Raw genomic sequence first — 17718 nt, 5'->3', positions numbered from 1 at the left:
ACTCCTGTGGCTTTGGAGGTGGCATTTTCCAGCGAACGCTGGACTTGGTGGAATTTGGATGGGGTCATCCAGATCCCCGCCTTTCCCGGAGTTCCACTTCGCCCGGGCCAGGAGCGAGGGCCGACGGGCGGCAGGGGCATCCACCCCGGGGGCAGCGGGGCAGCACCCGGCACAGGAGGCACGTGGAATGTAATGAAAGAAATGAAATAAAACCAAAAGCAGCGGGGGATGGGTTGACCCGCTGGGTAAGCCCTCATCTTCCGCCGACCCCCGGTTCCCCCCGCACCTCGCCAGCCTCCTGCGTGGCCGGAGCTCCCCCTGCGCCTCCAGCCCCGCTGCTCCCGGGCAGTCCCGGCTGCGGAACCGGGGTCTCCCTGCTCCCTCCGCCTCTGCCACCCGCCCGCACCGGGGCTGAAATCCCCCGGCAGCCCGGGAGCCCCTCCAGTCCCGGCGTATTTGCGGGAGGGAGCCACGCTATAGGAAGGGAGGAAGGCAGGGAAAGAAGGCAGGGAGGGGGTGTCAGCACAGCCCAGCGCGGCCTCATCCCCCCTCACTCCTCCCACCAGAGCGTGGTGCCTCTTAACCCCCGGGAACCTCCCTCCCCCGAAGCATTACTCCACTTTGCAGAACACGAGTTGATGAGAAAAAAAATACTTCTCGGCCGCGGCCAGCCATGAGCTGTCTGGATGTTATGTACCAAGTCTACGGTCCTTCCCAGCCCTACTTCGCGGCAGCCTACAGCCCCTACCACCAGGTACGTGTAGGGGACAGCGGTGAAGAGGCAGAAGGTGGGAGGGGTATCGTCTGGAGGATGGCCATCTGGGGCCTCACCAAAGGGAAAAAGGGAAAAGGAGAAGGGGAGGGGAAAGGGAGGGCGGGAGGGGGGAAGATCTGGGAGCCTGCGATGGTGAGCGGAGCAGAACCGCATCCCACCTTGGCGCGGGGCTCGGCAGGGTACGTACGCCGGCGGCAAACGACGGACTACGGGATGCCTTTGGAGAGAGGGGACGATTTTAACCCCCAGAAGGATTTTTAGGGGGTTTGTTTGCTTGTTCGTTTGTTTTAAAATGTTTGCTTGTTTGTTTTATTTACCGGGGCGGGCTACTTCCGAGCGCGGCGGGTCGGGGTAGCGACGTGTGTGGGGACCGTCGGGGGCTGCGAGGTCGGGCTTCCCGGGGCATCGCTCACCCCGGCGCGCCGCATCCCGGCCGCTGCCACGGAAGCCTCTTGGTGCACAGATTTTGCAGCCGCATCGGAGGGGTGCTCCGGAGTTCCTCTCTGGAAGCGGGGTAGGCGAGAGAGACGCGAGGTTGCGGGGTTTGCCCGGTTTGGCGTTGGCGGAGGAAACCGCGGCCGCGAAGGGGAGCAAGGGGCTACAGGATGCTTCCGTGTCCCGGGGCGCTCTCGGCGGCGGCGGGACCCCGGGACGTCCGCCGGGCTCCCCGGGCTGCCGGCAAGACCCGCGGGGGCTTGGTGAGCTGCAGCCACGTCCCGCCCTGCGTGCAGCTCCGCCCGGGAGGTCGCGGGTATCAGCTAATGCCGAGGTTTCAAGGAAAGGATGGCTCCGGCCTCGGGGATGTTCCGGGCACGCAGGGCCCGTGCTGCGCGGGGATCTGCTGGCGCCGGGACGCGCACGGTCCCGCGTGGGTCAGGCTCGGCTCCCCCGGCTGCACCTGCTGCGCGCCGCTTTCCTTTCAACCCCTCTGCATTCCCAGGTTTTCCCTCGCCCTTACCCCTTCCAGAAATTAATTCCTTCCTCCCCCAGCATAACGAAAAAGGGGATGGACGTAGAGAACGGCGCCCCGGGCCCGAGGCGGGTGCAGCCCCGGCCGTGCAGCGGTCCCTGTGCCCCCTCCAGCGCCCGGCAGCGGGGCTCAGGACCCGTCGCAAATAGCAGATAATGTCTTTACCCACCTTGCCTTCCCTCCCACCACTCTCTCAACCCCGGCTTATGACATTATTAAGGGGGATGATCATTACCTCAATGGCCGAACAGGGAGCCAAGAGGAAAGGCGGTCGTCGCGACGAGTGACATTATCAAATATACCGCGTGTCTTGGCCCAAGACTGTGCCCCGTCCTCTCGGTTCTTCCCCCGCTGGCCGCCCTAAGGCTCTGCTGGCGGCGGCCAAGCCCGGGCTCCGCGTCCCAGCGCTTATTGCTAAGAAACTCCCAGCAGCTGCAGACACGCTAACGCGCATGAAGACGGGAAACATCCGGAAAACTTCACAACGCCCGCTGTTTTCGCACTCGACGGAATACAATAAAAGGAGATTAATCTTGTAGCAAATACCTGGAGCTTCTTGGTGTCCAGGGAAATGCTGAGTTTTGCCCTGAAGTGTGTTTAAGACTGTCAGTCTTTTTTCCCCCCCTCTTTGCTTCTGACCTCGCCGCTGCGAGCTACAGGACACTCTTTGCAGATAGATTCTCGGAGCCGGGGACCGAGGGGCTCTCGCGTTGTCCCAGCTGCCGGCGCTGCTCCGTGGGTGCTCGGCCGTCGCCCGCCCGTGCCCCGGCATTGCAGCCCTTTGGCGGCCGCCGTCCGCTCCGAATCCAGCTGCAAAGAGCCTTTTTTGGGGGGGGCTTGGTGCGGAGGACCTGGCGGTGTGACCCCCGCCCGGCCGCGCCTTCCCCACCCGGCGGCTGTCTTGCTCCATCCCTTTCGGCACCCGTGGGTTTCGGTCCCCCGGCCCTATTTGCAGTCCCTTCGCTGCCCCCGGACTAGAGAGGGCGATATGGGGGTGTGGGGATTGTGGTGTATGCTGAGGGAACGGCGGGCAGCCGAGGAGCAGACTTTGGCATCCTCTCGGGAAGACCGCGGGAGAGGGCTCGGCGCTGCACGCCGGATGGCACAGGGCGGGCCAGCGCACCTTGGTGTGCTGCGTGACCGGCTCCGTTTTCTTTCCTTCCCTGCAGAAACTCGCCTTTTACTCCAAAATGCAGGAAGCCCCGGAGAGCGGCAGCAGCGCCAGCGCCGGCAGCTCCTTCTCCAGCCACGCCGCGGCCAGCATCAAGGAGGAGGACTGCAGCCCCGAGAAGGAGCGACCCCCCGAGGCCGAGTACATCAGCTCCCGCTGTGTCCTCTTCACCTACTTCCAGGGGGACATCAGCGCCGTGGTGGATGAGCACTTCAGCCGGGCGCTCAGCCAGCCCAGCAGCTTCTCCCTGGGCAGCGCGAAGGCGGCGCGGAACGCGGGCTCCTGGCGGGGTGAGCGCTCAGCGCAGGGGGCGCGGGGGATGCGGGGTCGCCGGGGATGCGGGGGGTGCGGGGCCCCCTCTGGGCCGGTACCTCGTCCTCGCCTCGGCTCCGCATCCGGCTCCCTCCTCCCTCCCATCAGCGGCTGGTGCCCGGCGAGCATCCCCTGGGATCCGAGGCTAGGAGCTGTCAGCTGTTTGGCCCTTTTAGGGTAAAAAGGAAAGAAAAAATCCCTTCAGATTATGCAGAGGGGCATGGCCCGGGGGAAAGCAGTCTGAGAGGCTGTTGGGGGAAACAAATTGTCTTTTCACTGCAGGTGCTGTACCTGGAGAGGGCTACAGAACAACTACCCACGGAGTGACCTGTGTATTCCCTGTTGACCCTAGCTTTCAGTTTAGAGTGGTCATAGTGATGGGAGCAAAGTAAAAAACAAATGTGGGAACAATCTGATCAGCTTCCCACCTCTAAAAGAAAATGATTGTGTGTGTCCACGTATCTTGCCCTGTGTGTATCACCACCCTGATTGTTGCTGGAGTGCTGACAGGACTCTTAAGTTTTGGAAAACAAGGGCTTGCAGACTTGGCCATGGCCATGTGCTGTCAAGACCAAGGCTGTGGCTTATGCACAGCTCTCTGTATCCACACCTGATTCACACTGGACAGGCCCATGAGAGTAGTCAGGGCAGAGGGGAATAATCTTCTCCACACTCCATCTGCCAGAGAGTTAGGGCTGGCACTTCCTTGTGGGCAGTCTTAGTAACCCTCCCTCACAGGGTCACCAGCTCAGCCAGGGCTGCTTTCCCAGACCTTGCATGGATTGCTGTCTGTAATGTCCAAAAATATTTCACGGGTGAGAGATATTCAGTGCTGGAATTGATGGCAGTAGAGGAGGTTTTTTTGCTCATCATGGACTGCTTCCCCTTCTCCTAAGCAATGCCAAGGCTCAGAGCTGACATACTTCCCTGGCAAAGAAGTATTAGGAACATAGTTTTATTTCTTTCACGAACAGTGTGCATTCCTAATTAATCATACATAACATCTATTTGTGATATTAATAATCACCAGTCCATCTTGCATGTTGCTAACTGGGCTAAGAAAATTTAGGGTCTTTGTCTTTGCCCTGCCAATCTCCAAAGTTCTGCTGAGGGCTTCCCAAACAGGCCGACAATATAACTAAGAAACATATGGCTGTAATAGATGGAGAATTGCCCCAGATATTTGAGTAATTCAAACTTGCCTTTTGTCACATCTCTCACTGTTCCTGCCCACTTTGCTACTGCATTGAGGCAGCAGCTTCTTTCCAGGAAACATTGGGCATAAATGTTTAGACAAGGAGATTATCACAAAAACAAACAAGAAAAACCCAAACCTGAAAATTTAAGTGGTGTATAGTAGCTCTCAGTTTCCACTACTGAAGGAAAGAGATGTTTCTCCGGCCTTAGGTAACAACATTTTGCCCATCTGCATAGTAAGAAAAAGCTGGAGGACATAGTTGCAGCTTCATGGATAAGCCATAGGACAGGTGTGTTGGGTGTTTAGTCAGAGAGGAATTCATATTTGTTTGGAGCAAGTTCTTATCCTTGACAGATTTTTGTGGAATAAAGGGAATGAAAGGACTGGTTTGGGTGGATCAGGAAGGGACAAAGCCCTAGGGAAAGGAGATCAAGTCTTGTGTGTGCTCATCGCTGACCTTCTTTCCCACTTCCTTCACTCAGATGGATCCTTTCCAATGAGCCAGCGCATCTTCCCGCCGTCCTTCTGGAACAGCACGTACCAGCCCTCCTCGGTGCCAGCCAGCCTGAGCAGCCCCCTGGCAGCTGCCGCCCACAGCGAGCTGCCCTTCGCTGCCACCACCGACCCCTATGCGCCCGCCTCCCTGCACGGCCACCTGCACCAGGGGGGCCCCGAGCCCTGGCACCATGCCCACCACCACCACCACCACCACCACCACCACCACCCCTACATCGGCACACAGAGCACCGCCTACCCCCGCCCCGCCGCCATGCACGAGGTCTATGGGCCCCACTTTGACCCACGCTACGGCTCGCTCCTGGTGCCCACGGCCTCCGTCCGCCCCCACCGCCTCACGCCCGCCTCCGTGTCCGCACCCGTCAGCCCCCCCTGCGAACTGGGCAAGAGTGAAGCGGGCGCTGCTGCGGCCTGGACGACGCCGGGCCCCTTCCCCAATGCAACAGGAGACATGGCACAGAGCATTGGCCTCAATGTGGACACAGGTAATGAGCTGCCCTCGGCCCCTCCAGCTCCCTTGGCTCAGCTGCAACCCTGCTCCCTATTCCACACCGTCCATAGCAGTAGGGAAGGACTCAGGAGGGGTGGCTGAGGTTCTGCTGTAGGGAAATGAAGTGAGGGTGGAAGCCCCATGTGTGACACCTGAGCTCTGCCCTGGGTGCTCTTCTTGGGGCTCTCAGGCCAGGCAAGTGAAGAACGGAGAGGAAGGATGGGACAGGCCAACATATCACATCTCCACAACACTGTTTGAATTTCTGATGCCCACAAACATTTCCTGAGGCTACAGGTTGCTTTGAGGTACCTTTGTCCTGGCCCTGGTCTTGTTCCTGCATTGAGCAGCAAGAGCTAGGAGCAGAATGGAGCAGCCCCAAAAGTCACTGCTTGGCCCCATCCATGTGCTGCCCTGAGGGGTCATTTCTAGACACCATGCAGGTTCATGAACTAGCCCCTCTCCTTAATTACCTTCTCCTTCCAGTTTTTGAGATGAAAGCACAATTGCATTTGGTGAGAAAAAAGGCAGTGGTCTTCCCCTGGTGAAGGGGGAACCCTGGTGAAGGGGGAACCCTGGTGGTGCCTGTTGGGGTGTCGGAACGAAGGTGTGGCTGTAGTGCTGACAAAAATGGGTGCGCAGGCACAGTCAGCAGTGACAGATCCTGAGTCAGTGGTTGTGAGGGGAAGGAAAGTCTGCTCCATGCTGGTTTCGTTATTGCAGCCACTAATGGCTCCTTAGGGTGTCCTCACTTTAAATAGGAGAGACTTTCTCCAGTCTGGCTTGGGCTCTTCTCCTTGTTTCACAGCCTTCTGGGGCTCTGGAGATCCCGTGCTTTAGACTGATCTCACCTGGCAAGAAATGCAATTTGTTTTCCTCTGTTCTTAAATGCCTGTACCTATTTTTCTTCTTCCTTTTTTTTTTCTTCTCTCCATTCTCAGGTTTGCAACCTCAGGATAAAAGCAAGGATCTGTACTGGTTTTAGAGCTGTCCTTCACTCTTCTTCCCCTGGCTCTTCCCTGTAGCTCTCTACCCATTAGACATGGTGGCATTCAGAGCTGAAATCGGGTCAGTTTGTAACAGCTTCTGGTCTTGGTTTGCAGCTCGCCGTTACTCCTTCTGTGGTGGATCCCTTCTGAGCTGATGTGCTGACTCAAAGACTCTCAGATCCCCCCTTGCCCTTTTCCAAGCCCACCGTGGCCCTGCTGCTCGGGGAAAGACAACAGGATTTAAAAGGACCTGGCATTGCAAGGGTGATACTTGAGACTTATTTCGGAGACGAAAGTTGTTCTGTTGCAAGAAGAGAGCCAAAGACATTGAACTTCTATTTAAGCAGACCCCACACCCAGACCTGCAGCCAGAATACTCTGAGTCAAATGACATCATGGATGGTGATGCAAAACCACTGGCCTTCATACAGGCAACAGAGGAAATTATGGGGGTTTTTTAGTGGTGTGAATATTTTTTTATGGCAGTGAAAGTTATTTCTTGAATGCAACTATGGGAAAGATACTCAGCAGTTTTGAACTGGATTTTTATTTTGCATTATAGAAAAGTAAAAGGAGAAGAAACTGGAACTCATTAACTTTTTCAGACTATCAAGGAACTGGTCAGATTTTTCAGCTTTGTGATTGTGAGTGGCAAGCGTCTGACTGGGCCACCTGCCCTGGACTTACAGATATGCAGCTGTTCCCCTCACAACTGCTTAAATCCCAGAAAGACGAAAACCAAGGTGGCACCTCTCAGACTTTGGCGCATTGCATTGGCTGTATAACAGTTGTTTGGTTGGGGGTGGGGTTGTTTGGTTGGTTTTGGTTGTTTTTTTGGTGTTTTCTTTTTATTTTTCTTTTTTTTCTTTTTACAATAAACATTTTCTGGTGAAAGTTAAACCTTCTTAAGGCAGGGGGAGAAAGGAATCCGATGAAGAATGGCTCACCTCCAACCCAACAGCCTTTAAAGGGAACACCAGAACAAAAAGCACTTGGTGGACATTAGTTCTGAGTTGCCTCAAACACTTCCCTTTGTCTACTTGTTGCTGTCATTTTGCCACTTTAGTAGTTTTGTTTGGGGTTTTTTGAAAGGGGCAAATAGATATTTAACAGTAGCAAAGCTGTATTAAAGGTGTCTCCTTCATTCATCCTGTGTACTTTAATGAAGAATTAAAGCTAAATAAGAGAAATGAGGCAAACTGAAAACTTCAGGGTGAACCAGAAACCGTATCTCTGACATGGATGAAGTGAGTTATTTTATTATTTTGCATGAAAGATAAATAGAAATCCTAACAGCTGAAAATATTTTCTTGGTGAGTAAAATACACAGAGATAAATACAAAATATAAGAAAATATGAGACCATTGCAGTGCTACATTTTAGAGTATGGTGTGGCTGTAAGATTTGTTAAAGTAAGGGAGCAGGTCCATATTTCTTCGGCTAACAGAGGGGACTGTAGTATATAGAACAGCTATTGAAGTGGTAAATTAAAGTGTTACTACCAGGTAATGAATAATTAATGAAACAGGGCAGAAATGGAACTTACCCTATACCTAAAAGCTGACTTTTTTTATAGACAAATATCTGTTCCCAACACTACTGTGTTTTGCATTTTTTCTGTTTTGTTTTTTTTTTTTTCCTTAATGTAATGTCTTTGAAGCTGACAAATTTTAAAGCATATAGTAAGAAATTCCTAACATTACCCCCTGACACTGGGAGAAGCAGTAGAAAATGAACTTTTGTGCTGAGATCAGAGCTTTTACCTTTCAAACTCTCACAAAATTTGGCATAATGTCCACCGTGTGTCAGGAGTGGAGTTATGAATAACCCAAACTTGCTTCTCCTAGGTTTGGTGATAGCTCAATTTCTGGGAAAGAATAGGAATCCTAACAGAAAGAGTTTAACAAAGCAGTGTGAGTATACTGTGAGAAGCTGACCAGGAGCAGCTCCAGCCAGAGCTTAGCAAATGGCAGGGGGGACTTGCCGTGGTTCCCTCAGCCAGACAAACCGGTGGGTGTTTTTCCCTCAGCCTCCAAATATCCACAGCCCAGACGAGCTGCAAAGGGCAAGGGAATTACCCCAGAATTTACATTATTTGTTAAACCAAAAGCATTCCAAGGTGTTTATCAAGGAAGAAGGCACAAGCCTTTTGCAGCAGAAAAGTAATTAAAAGGACTGGTTTGACTGCAGAAACTTAAAGTTAGCAGGATCATTTTGTGAGCATTTTCCTGAGAGCTTTCTCAGGCTGTTTTTTAAGTTTGTTTTATTTTTAAAGATAAATCTGAGTCTATGACTGGTCGTGCTTCACCACAATTATTTCTTTTTCCTTTCTTTTTTTCTCTCCTCTTCTCTGCAATTCTTAATAAGGAGGGCTGAGTGACACAGCCCAAATACATTTGGAAATATTCATGTAAGCATAAATGAGTCATTTGCTACATTGGCATTTACAATTCATTTTGACTGTGAATATATTCAAGCACGAGAATTTATGCAATGAATCCATGTATATTGGTTTTGCCATTTGTTCTGTGAGTACATTTTTTACTGCTTTATCATGAAAACATCTAAACACAAAAGCCAAGACAGAGGCTCAAGGTGCTAAAAGTACAAACAACTTTTTTAAAACAGTCCTACTCTGGGTGTACTGCAGCCTGAAAGCACACATGCCCTGTTTTGGCTAATCCTTGCAGTTTTGCTCACTCTGTGTTATTCTGACTTCTGAAGGATCACCAACCTTTAAGGTTTGGGCATTAGTCTTTGCAGGACTGGGGCCACAGCTCCTAATGCAGTAACAGTGCACGTGACCTCCATGCCATTTCTCAAGCCTGTTTCATTCCTCTTTGCATCATAGGTCACTACTCCTTTAGTCATGAATGCTTGTAGAAAATCTGGAATTAAAAAAGAAACCCTTCTTAGATGTTACGTAAATATTACCTGTCACATGCTTGTCATGCACCGAAGGGGATGTGAGTCCCCATCTCTGCAGCCTGGACAGCAGATCCTCCCGCTGTCCCCTTCTGAATGTCATGCACCCCACCATGCTCTCTAGCTGCCCACCTGACAAACAGACTAGCCCAGCTGGGACGGACAAACAGACACAAACAGCTTCAGACCCATTCGTGCGGAGTCCAGCGAAGAAGGCAGAGGGAAAGCATCTGCTGCAGAGCATGGCAGCGCTGGACACAGCAAGGGTACCTGCTGTTGCCCAATAGCAAGAATGTCCTCTTCATAAGGAGTTTCCAAAGTGAGCTCTGGATGTGTTCACCACAGGTATTTATTTCCCTTTCTGAAATTAGCTGAAAATCAGCAAAGCATGAAGGAGTATACTGTTTTGATTATCTCTGAGGTTAAAAGTGATCTGTCAAGGGAAGGATGGAGGTGGGGATAGCGCATGGTATTTGTGGGAGCAGTCTCTATTTTAATGAGGTCTTTGCTTCAGTATGGCTGCAGTTGCAAGAGTGAAGCATGAAACTCTTAAATGCATATATGTGCCTCTCCACTTAGAGTCTAATGTTGGAGAGATTTAGGGTAGTGTTGCTTATTTCTTACCTACTTTTCCAGTGTGTTTGCCATAGGAGCCCCCAGCAGAGGAGGAGGAAGGGAGGGGACAGAGGGTGAAAGAGAGGCTGAATAATCCCATTTGCGTCCCCTAGACTGTGTGCTGCTGCCTCTGGGGAAATGTATCTGCCCTGTGTCCTCCTTGGGCCAGGAGCTGCCGACCCTTCTCACCTTCCCTTTGAAGTCATATTTAGGCTCACAAGACAAGTTCTAGCTAGGGCTTAAATGTTGGGCCCTTCTTGGAAGGGAGGAAAATGCTGCTGGTGGCTTTGGATGCAGCAGCGTTCTCTAACTGACAGTTGCTGTGCATCTTTTTCTGGGCAAGTGTTGTAATTAACGTGCCCTTTTGATTACAGAAGGATGAGCCAGCTCCTGTGGAGGATTGTAGTGTCTTGGCTGTCTTCCCGGGCCTGCCACCCAGAGGAGCAGTTGCAGCAGGGAGAGGAGAGAGTCCTATGGTTATTTTCAGGAGTGAGACATTGATTTTGTATGCTAGGCAATTTTGCATAGGGAAATGCAAGTAGCAAGATCATTTTAAAAAAAAGAAATAGGGGAAAAAGAAGACAAAAAAAGAAGAAAAAGAAAAAAGAAAAAGAGAAAAAGAAAAAGAAAAAGAAAAAGAAAAAGAAAAAGAAAAAGAAAAAGAAAAAGAAAAGGAAAAAGAAAAAGAAAAAGAAAAAGGAAAAGGAAAAAGAAAAGGAAAAGAAAAAGGAAAAAAAAAGATAAAAAAAAAGAAAAAAGAGAGAAAGAAAAGTTTTCCTTTAGTCACTTCCCAAGCTTTGGGACTACAGCTTAGGGAACCATGCTGTAATTTAGTTGCCAGCATGGTAGCACTATTATCTAATCTGAAGGTAGTGACAAGCAACTCAGTCTGGGTTCGTCATGTCCATTTCTAGTCTTAAAGGAGGAGTTACTTTTGCAGTACACCTTCTACTGCCTCCTTAGCCAGGTATAACCCAGGAATAATGTGCATCAAAGCTGTAAGTGCAAATTACAGCAGAGAGGCCCTGGGGTGCTATGTCCCATCCTCCTGCCCCTGCCCTCTCTGCACCAGGTCCCCCAAGAGATAGGGAAGGTGCTGGAAGAGCCCATGCAGGAGTGCAGAAGTGCAGGGATGCAGAGAGTGCAAATGCAGATGTGCAGGGTGCAAGACTGTAGGAGTGTAAGAGTGCAGAGTGCAGGGATGCAGGGTGCAGGTGTGCAGGGGTGCAGGGTACAGGAGTGTAGGCATGCAGCTGTGCAGGGGTGCAGAGGTGCAGGAGCACTGGGCTGCAGGGTGCAGGTGTGCGCTCTCCTGGCCCCCAGTCTCATGCATGGGCACTTCATTTGTCAGCTGCAGCCCACAAAAACACAGGCTGGCCAAGGACAGTAGCATTTCTTTAGGTATGTGCCAGTTGCTTATTCATTCATGGTAAAGGCAGGGTAAATGCCTGGCAGGAGTGCTGTCCCATTAGGAGATGTAATAGCACATTAGATATTATTGAGGGTACTCCATATCCCTGTGGCATGACACATTTCCTTCTGCCCTACCTGGCCTGGGTACAGCTGCAAGATGCTCCTCCTCCCTCATCATACCCACCACAACTTCTCCACTTCTCCTCTCCTTGACTTCTATCCTCAGCCTGAACCCTGCATCTCATTTCCTCTCTGTTCTCCTGCCTCACCCAGGCTCTTCCCTCCTGCACTTAGTACACTGGCCCCACACCACAGCAGCAAGGAGCAAAGGAACAGTGTGAGGAGGGACACAAACTTTCCTGCCAATGTTGTTTGCATGGAGTCAGAATGTACATGATAAACAGAGTTGGACAAACATGGGCCTTTTCAGGAAGAGCCAATGCAATTGGTCTCAATCCTGCAGTGAACCTCTGTGGTAGGAACCAACCCTAACCCCTGACTCTGATCCAGTGGAACAACTCCTTTTTTCCAGAAGCTGGTTCCTAAAGAATTATGACAGCCCCGGTTGCACAGAGACACAAATGATTATTCTCTCTTGACAGACCTACACAGCTCCCTCCTTGTATTTAACTGCAGTCCAAGTGAGCTGGATCAGGAAAGAGACACTTGATAGCTGCTGTTTCCGTGGTTGAAATATTTGTGAAGTTAGCGCATAATCTGAAAGCAGAAGCTAATAAATTATAGGGTGCTAATTGGGGCCGGAGTGGAGCCGTCAATCATATTATCCTAAACACACAGAGACCCTCATAACCTAAAAAGGCAAGAAAGCCTCCAGGAACAGCTCCCAGTTGTCACTAGCCATGACCTCCACTTCAGTGAGTGCACAGAGAGTCAAGGCAGAGAGTTTATTCTGCTAAGAAAATGCAAATCCTGTATTTAAGACAGCACTTTTATTTGATTTTGTTTACACTCTTTGGGAGTGTATTTCCCAGAGAATGTTATTGTTTTCATTTGCCACTTAACTTGACACTTTTGCCATTAAAAAAAAAGTAGATCAGATAAGAATTTGCAATTTTTATATTTGTTTAGTCCTTTGAGTAACAGTCATAAGACAATTCACAGTCCAACCTCCTTGCACACAGACTTGTTTTTTAAAAGCCATCCTATAACTCGTATATCTTTTATTGCTACCCATGCCCCAGTGACATATATTTAAGTCCTGCACTTAGGACCTGCAGGACTCTGTGATCTGAGCCAAAATACAGCTGTGCAGACATGGTAACTATAGGGTGTTTGCAGCTATAGTCACTTTTTCACTACTTTTTCTTATCTTGCTTCCATCAAGATTGAGTATTTTACTCACAATATAAAACTGAATTAAATAATTCTAAAGAGATTTTTAGTAACACTTTTCCCCAGAAATTTATTTCTGTTTGTAGATAGGTAGGCATCCCAGAAAGCATTCCCTGAAGAAAAGATGTGAATGGATCAGATCACCTTGAGGGCCATCACACAGCACATGCAGGAAAATCAGGGGATCAGGCTCAGGCTTACAAAAGGCAGGTCTTGATTGACTAACCTGATCTCCTTCTATGGCAAGATGCCCCACTCAGTGGATGAGGAAAAGACTGGATATTGTTTATCTGGGCTTCAGCAAAGCCTGATTCCCACAGCATTATCCTGTTTCCCACAGCATTATCCTGAAGAATCTGGCTGCTCATGGCTTGGCTGGGGTTTTACCCAGCTCACTGGGTGAAAAGCTGGCTGGATGGCCAGGCCCATAGAGCAGCATCAGTGGGGTTACATCCAGTGGGCAACAGACACAAGTGGTGTCCTCCAGGGCTCAGTACTGGGTCCAGTCCTGTTTAATATCTTTATCAGTGATATGAACGAGGGAACTGAGTGTTGCCTCAGTCACTTTGCAGGTAATACCAAGCTGGGCGGGAGTGTTGATCTGTTGGAGGGCAAGAAGGCTCTGTGGAGGGATCTGGACAGGCTGGATCCATGGGCCAAGGCCAGTGGGATGAGGCTTACTTCAACAAGGCCAAGCAGCATGCCCTGCCCTTGGGTCACAACAACCCCAGGCAGCGTTACAGTTTGGGAGAAGAGTGGCTGGAAAACTGCCCAGAGGAAAAGGACCTGGGAGTGCTAGTTGGCATCCAACTGAGCACGATCCAGCTGTGCCCAGGTGGCCAAGAAGGCCAATGGCATCCTGACTTGTGTCAGAAACTGTGTGGCCAGCAGCACCAGGGAAGAGATTGTCCCTCTGTACCCAGCACTGGTGAGGCCACACCTGGAATCCTACCTCCAGTTCTGGGCCCCTCACCACAAGAAGGACATTGAAGCGCTGGAGTGTGACTAGAGAAGGGCAACAGAGCTGGTGAAGGGTCTGGAGCACAAGTCTTATAAGAAGCAGCTGAGGGAGCTGGGATTGCTTAGACTGGAGAAAAGGAGACTCAGAGGAGACTTTATCACTCTCTACAACTGCCTGAAAGGAAGCTGTAGTGAAGTGCCAGGAAACAAGCGGCAGGACAAGGGGACATATCTTCAAACTGTGCAAGGTTCAGGTTGGATATTAGGAAGAATTTCTTCATGGAAAGGGTTGTCAAGCACTGGAATGGATTGCTGAGATAGCAGAGTCACTGTCCCTGGAAGTGTCCAAGAAATGACTGGACATGGTACTTTGTGCTATGGTTTAGTTGACAAAGTGGTAGTTGGTCAAAAGTTGGACTTCATTGTAGGGGGATAGAATATAAGTAAATAAAGGTAGTATAGAAAGTAATCTTACCCCCTAAAGCATTACAGGTGGGTTAATTATTAAAGATTAGGAACCGGCTTGATTTTAACAGGCCACACCTGTAGCCAATCAGAAGAGTGTTATAAAAGAGTGGATTGGTTGGTTGAGGGAAATTGGAGTCAGTTGGCTGTTGTGAGAAGAAGGGAGAGTCAGTGCCTAGAGGAGCTGCCTACAAGAAACATCAAGGAGGTATGAAACTCTAGCAATGTGAAATCCTTTCAATAACAATAGAACTCTTGTGCTATAATGACAACACTTCATGATCTTGGAGATAATTTCCAACCTTGATTCTGTGAAGGGCATCAGAGCTAGTGAAGGGTCTTGAGCACAAATTTTATGTGAAGCAGCTGAGGGAACTGGGGTTACTTAGCCTGGAGAAAAGGAGGTTCAGAGTAATCTTATCACTCCCTATGACTACCTGAAAGGAGGCTGTAAGAAGGTGGAGGTCTGTTTCTTCTCGTAAGTAACAAGCGACAGAATGCGAGGAAATAGCCTCAAGTTGTACCGGGGGGTTTAGGTGGGGTTTTATGGGACATTTCTTCTCCAAAAAGGCTGTCAAGAATTGGAACAGTCTGCCCAGGGAACTGATGGACTCACCATCCCTGGAAGTACTTAAAAGACTTGTAGATGTGGTGCTTAGGGACATGGTGCATTTGGAAGCGCTGGGCTGATGGTTGAAATTAATGGTCTTAGAAGTCTTTTCCAACCTAGATGATTCTATTCCATTCCAGAAAGAAAATCCAGCTATGTCAACAGAATTACAAAAGGAATTAAAATCCAAACAGGGAGTGGTTATTTTACATCTCTGTTCTTACAGTGAAAGATAGAAGGCAGTGATGAACATCCTCCAAACTGAGGATGTCATACAAAGAAGTTAACACATCATAAAAAAGGTTATTTATACAGCAGTATCAGTTATGTCACTAGCAATAGGAACAATATTTTTGGCATCTTCACTTTGCTTTGATACCCTGTGTTTCTGGCTATTTTTTAGAGTTAAAACATAATCAGTTAGAGTTGCTAAATGTCATTATAAATAGAGCCATAATTGTTTGAAAAATCCAGCTGATTTGCAAGCTTCTGCAACTAGAAGTGTGTGTGTAACCGATTTTCAAGAATTAATTAAATGAAACTGAGTTAGAATTTTTTAACCATTAGCAGACCTGCCAGCCTATCTTACAGACATTATTTTCTGCAACATCCTTTTTCAGGTCTAGCTGAATAATATCAACTTTCTGTAGAAAGAGGTAAATTTGAATCTAAAGCTTGCCTTCACCACTAAAATGCATAGTCCTAAACCCAAATTAAAGAGGATCAATTTCACCTGGTTATGCTCAGTAAAGCCACACTTAAGGACTCAAATCATCACAGACACCATGCCACAGATGGCAAAGAAAATTTTTAAAAAAGAGGAAATTACCTGGAGACATCAGCCAATTCAAATAGATGGTAAAACTTTCTTTGCTGAAAACCATCATGGAAAGCAAGGGTGCAGTGACTCTGCTGTCAGGATATTTGTGCCCTTCTATACAAGTGTAAGAGAAGCAAATTTTGAGGGACATTGTGATCCAGAGAGCATTACTAGGCTCTGTTCTCTAGGGTACCAGGAAAGCTGAGGAACAACAACTTTAATCTCAGTGCTGGACCCTGGCTTGATGTTCTCAGGCAAGTTAGGCTGAGGTGAACTTAGACCTTGATTTTCTTGCTCTCACCACTTATGAGTTTCTGCAGGTAACAAAGACTAACAGAAAAAAACTTGTGTTAGCAGTATAGCTACAAAACCTTCTGCTTTCTGGTGCTCATTCTTAAGTTTCCCAAATCATGTGATGATGCCATTGAATGAATGACAGTAAAGTCTCCTGGAGAAGATGAGACCTGAATGTTAAATATAAAAAAGGCAAAGAAATCGTCTTGATACCCCAAGTTTTTCTGTCTAATGTGATAAAACCAAGGATGTCTTTTGCCTTTCATATCTCAACAAATCATCCTTTCAAGCTGTATAAATTTTCCCTTCAGATCTCTTGACAGCCACATTCCCATAGCTTATGTCACTGGGCACTCCCTCTGTGGCACATGGGAATCAGAGAATGATCCTGCTAGAGCCTGGCATATCTCTCAGCTACATGGACATTTCCATAATTTTATCTTTGATCTAATAAGAACTCAATATTCTTGTCATAAAAAATTGGTTTTCCTTCATAGTATCCTGATCATGGATCCCAAATAGAAAGCATGAGATACACAGGTTTTGGATAGCCCTGGTCATCAGTCTGTGCTAGCTCAAAAGCTCTTGCAATCAACCCTGTCTGAAAGAGAGAAATGCACGGATGGCTGAGTGCTACCACCTGCTGTAGACCTGAAAAGAGATGACTTAAAATTCAGAAGACTGAAAATTCTGCCTTAGTAAATCAGTAACATCTGCCATGGCCCTTCACACTTACAAAAGAATTTGCAAACATTAATTAATCACCACAGCATTTGTAGTGGGTTGTAGGAAATTCTAATTACAGCCAGAAGTAGAATATTTTTCACCTATTCATATGCATGTCAGAGACAAACCAGCTACAGACACGTGATATATCTATCCATGTCTATCCAAGCACAGCTCAGAGCTCAGCCATGGCCATTTGGGAGCCCAGCACTCGCGGGCTGTGTGTGTGGCATCATTTGGGCAGTGTGCTCAGCATTGCTGCTCAGTGTTTGTGCTGGCATCAAGGAACACCAAAGAGCCTGAGACAGGAACTGGCTGTGGCCCAGAGACTCACCTGGGGCATCTCCTGGTGAGATCAGGAGATCACCCCAACTCAGTGCCTGAGAGCACATCTCTTTTGCCCAGCAGCTTAGAGACTGTACTGGCTTGGAGTTTATTCACAGCAGGTCATCTTGTGTTATATATTAGATTTGCAGCCAAAACAATACTGATAACACAGTAATATTTTAGAAACTGCTGAGAAGTGCCTGAATCAAAGCCTTCTCTGCTTCTCACTCTGTGCCCCCTCCCCAGTGAATAGACTGAGGGTGCTCAAGACATTGGGAGGGGACACAACCAGGCAGATGACTCAAATTAACCAAAGAGATATTGCATGCCATGAAATGTCATGCTCAGCAATAAAATGGAGGAGACTTAAAGAGATTAGTCCACTTTTTTTTTTTTTTTTTTTTTTTTTTTTTTTTTTTTTAGGAACTGGCTGGGCATAGGTCTACCTGTCTCAGGACAAATTTAAGCTAAATGCTTGGAGACAGATTTTATACTGCTGTACATCAGCTTAGCTTAACATATCTAACCTGATTTACAGCATGGTCCACAGCATGACCTTATACTACTCTTATCTCACATATAATCTTTCTGATAAACATTTATTTTCTTTAAATGATGTTATCACCTTTAAATCCATCTATATTTATTTAAAATCTGTAGCCATGGAAGTCAAGACATTTGAACTCAAGGGTTCCTTGACTCTTTCCCTTGATCTGTGATAAGTGGAGGTAAAAATAGAGGCAAACACAGGCCAGGTAGTACCCATTTCCCTGCCCAAGAAAGAATGTG

The 17718-nt window shown here is 48.5% G+C and overlaps 1 protein-coding gene across 2 annotated transcripts; it reads left to right on the top strand.

Moving 5' to 3' along the window:
* The first annotated feature begins 673 nt into the window (after positions 1-673).
* VGLL2 (vestigial like family member 2) lies at positions 674-6603 on the top strand. Of its 2 annotated transcripts, XM_066545789.1 has the most exons (4): positions 674-754; positions 2915-3206; positions 4909-5427; positions 6536-6603. In XM_066545789.1, exons 1-4 carry the CDS (start codon positions 674-676, stop codon positions 6574-6576), a joined length of 933 nt encoding a protein of 310 aa, XP_066401886.1. In that variant the 3' UTR covers positions 6577-6603. The 2 variants fall into 2 exon arrangements, with proteins under 2 accessions (XP_066401886.1, XP_066401887.1); XM_066545790.1 differs by lacking the exon at positions 4909-5427 and having other exon boundaries at positions 6536-6576.
* Positions 6604-17718: the final 11115 nt, after the last annotated feature.

The sequence above is a fragment of the Molothrus aeneus genome, chromosome 3 (assembly GCF_037042795.1).
Source record: "Molothrus aeneus isolate 106 chromosome 3, BPBGC_Maene_1.0, whole genome shotgun sequence".
Lineage (NCBI taxonomy): Eukaryota > Metazoa > Chordata > Aves > Passeriformes > Icteridae > Molothrus > Molothrus aeneus.
The sequence above is the reverse complement of the archived record's forward strand: the minus strand, read 5'-3'. Positions and strand labels throughout refer to the sequence as shown.

What these genes read in the sequence shown, in the direction of transcription:
- VGLL2 (XM_066545789.1), top strand. Translation starts at nt 674, where the DNA reads ATGAGCTGTCTGGATGTTATGTACCAAGTCTACGGTCCTTCCCAGCCC. An exon ending in CCTACAGCCCCTACCACCAG is followed by an intron (nt 755 to 2,914) that starts GTACGTGTAGGG and finishes CCTTCCCTGCAG; the next exon opens with AAACTCGCCTTTTACTCCAA. An exon ending in GAACGCGGGCTCCTGGCGGG is followed by an intron (nt 3,207 to 4,908) that starts GTGAGCGCTCAG and finishes TCCTTCACTCAG; the next exon opens with ATGGATCCTTTCCAATGAGC.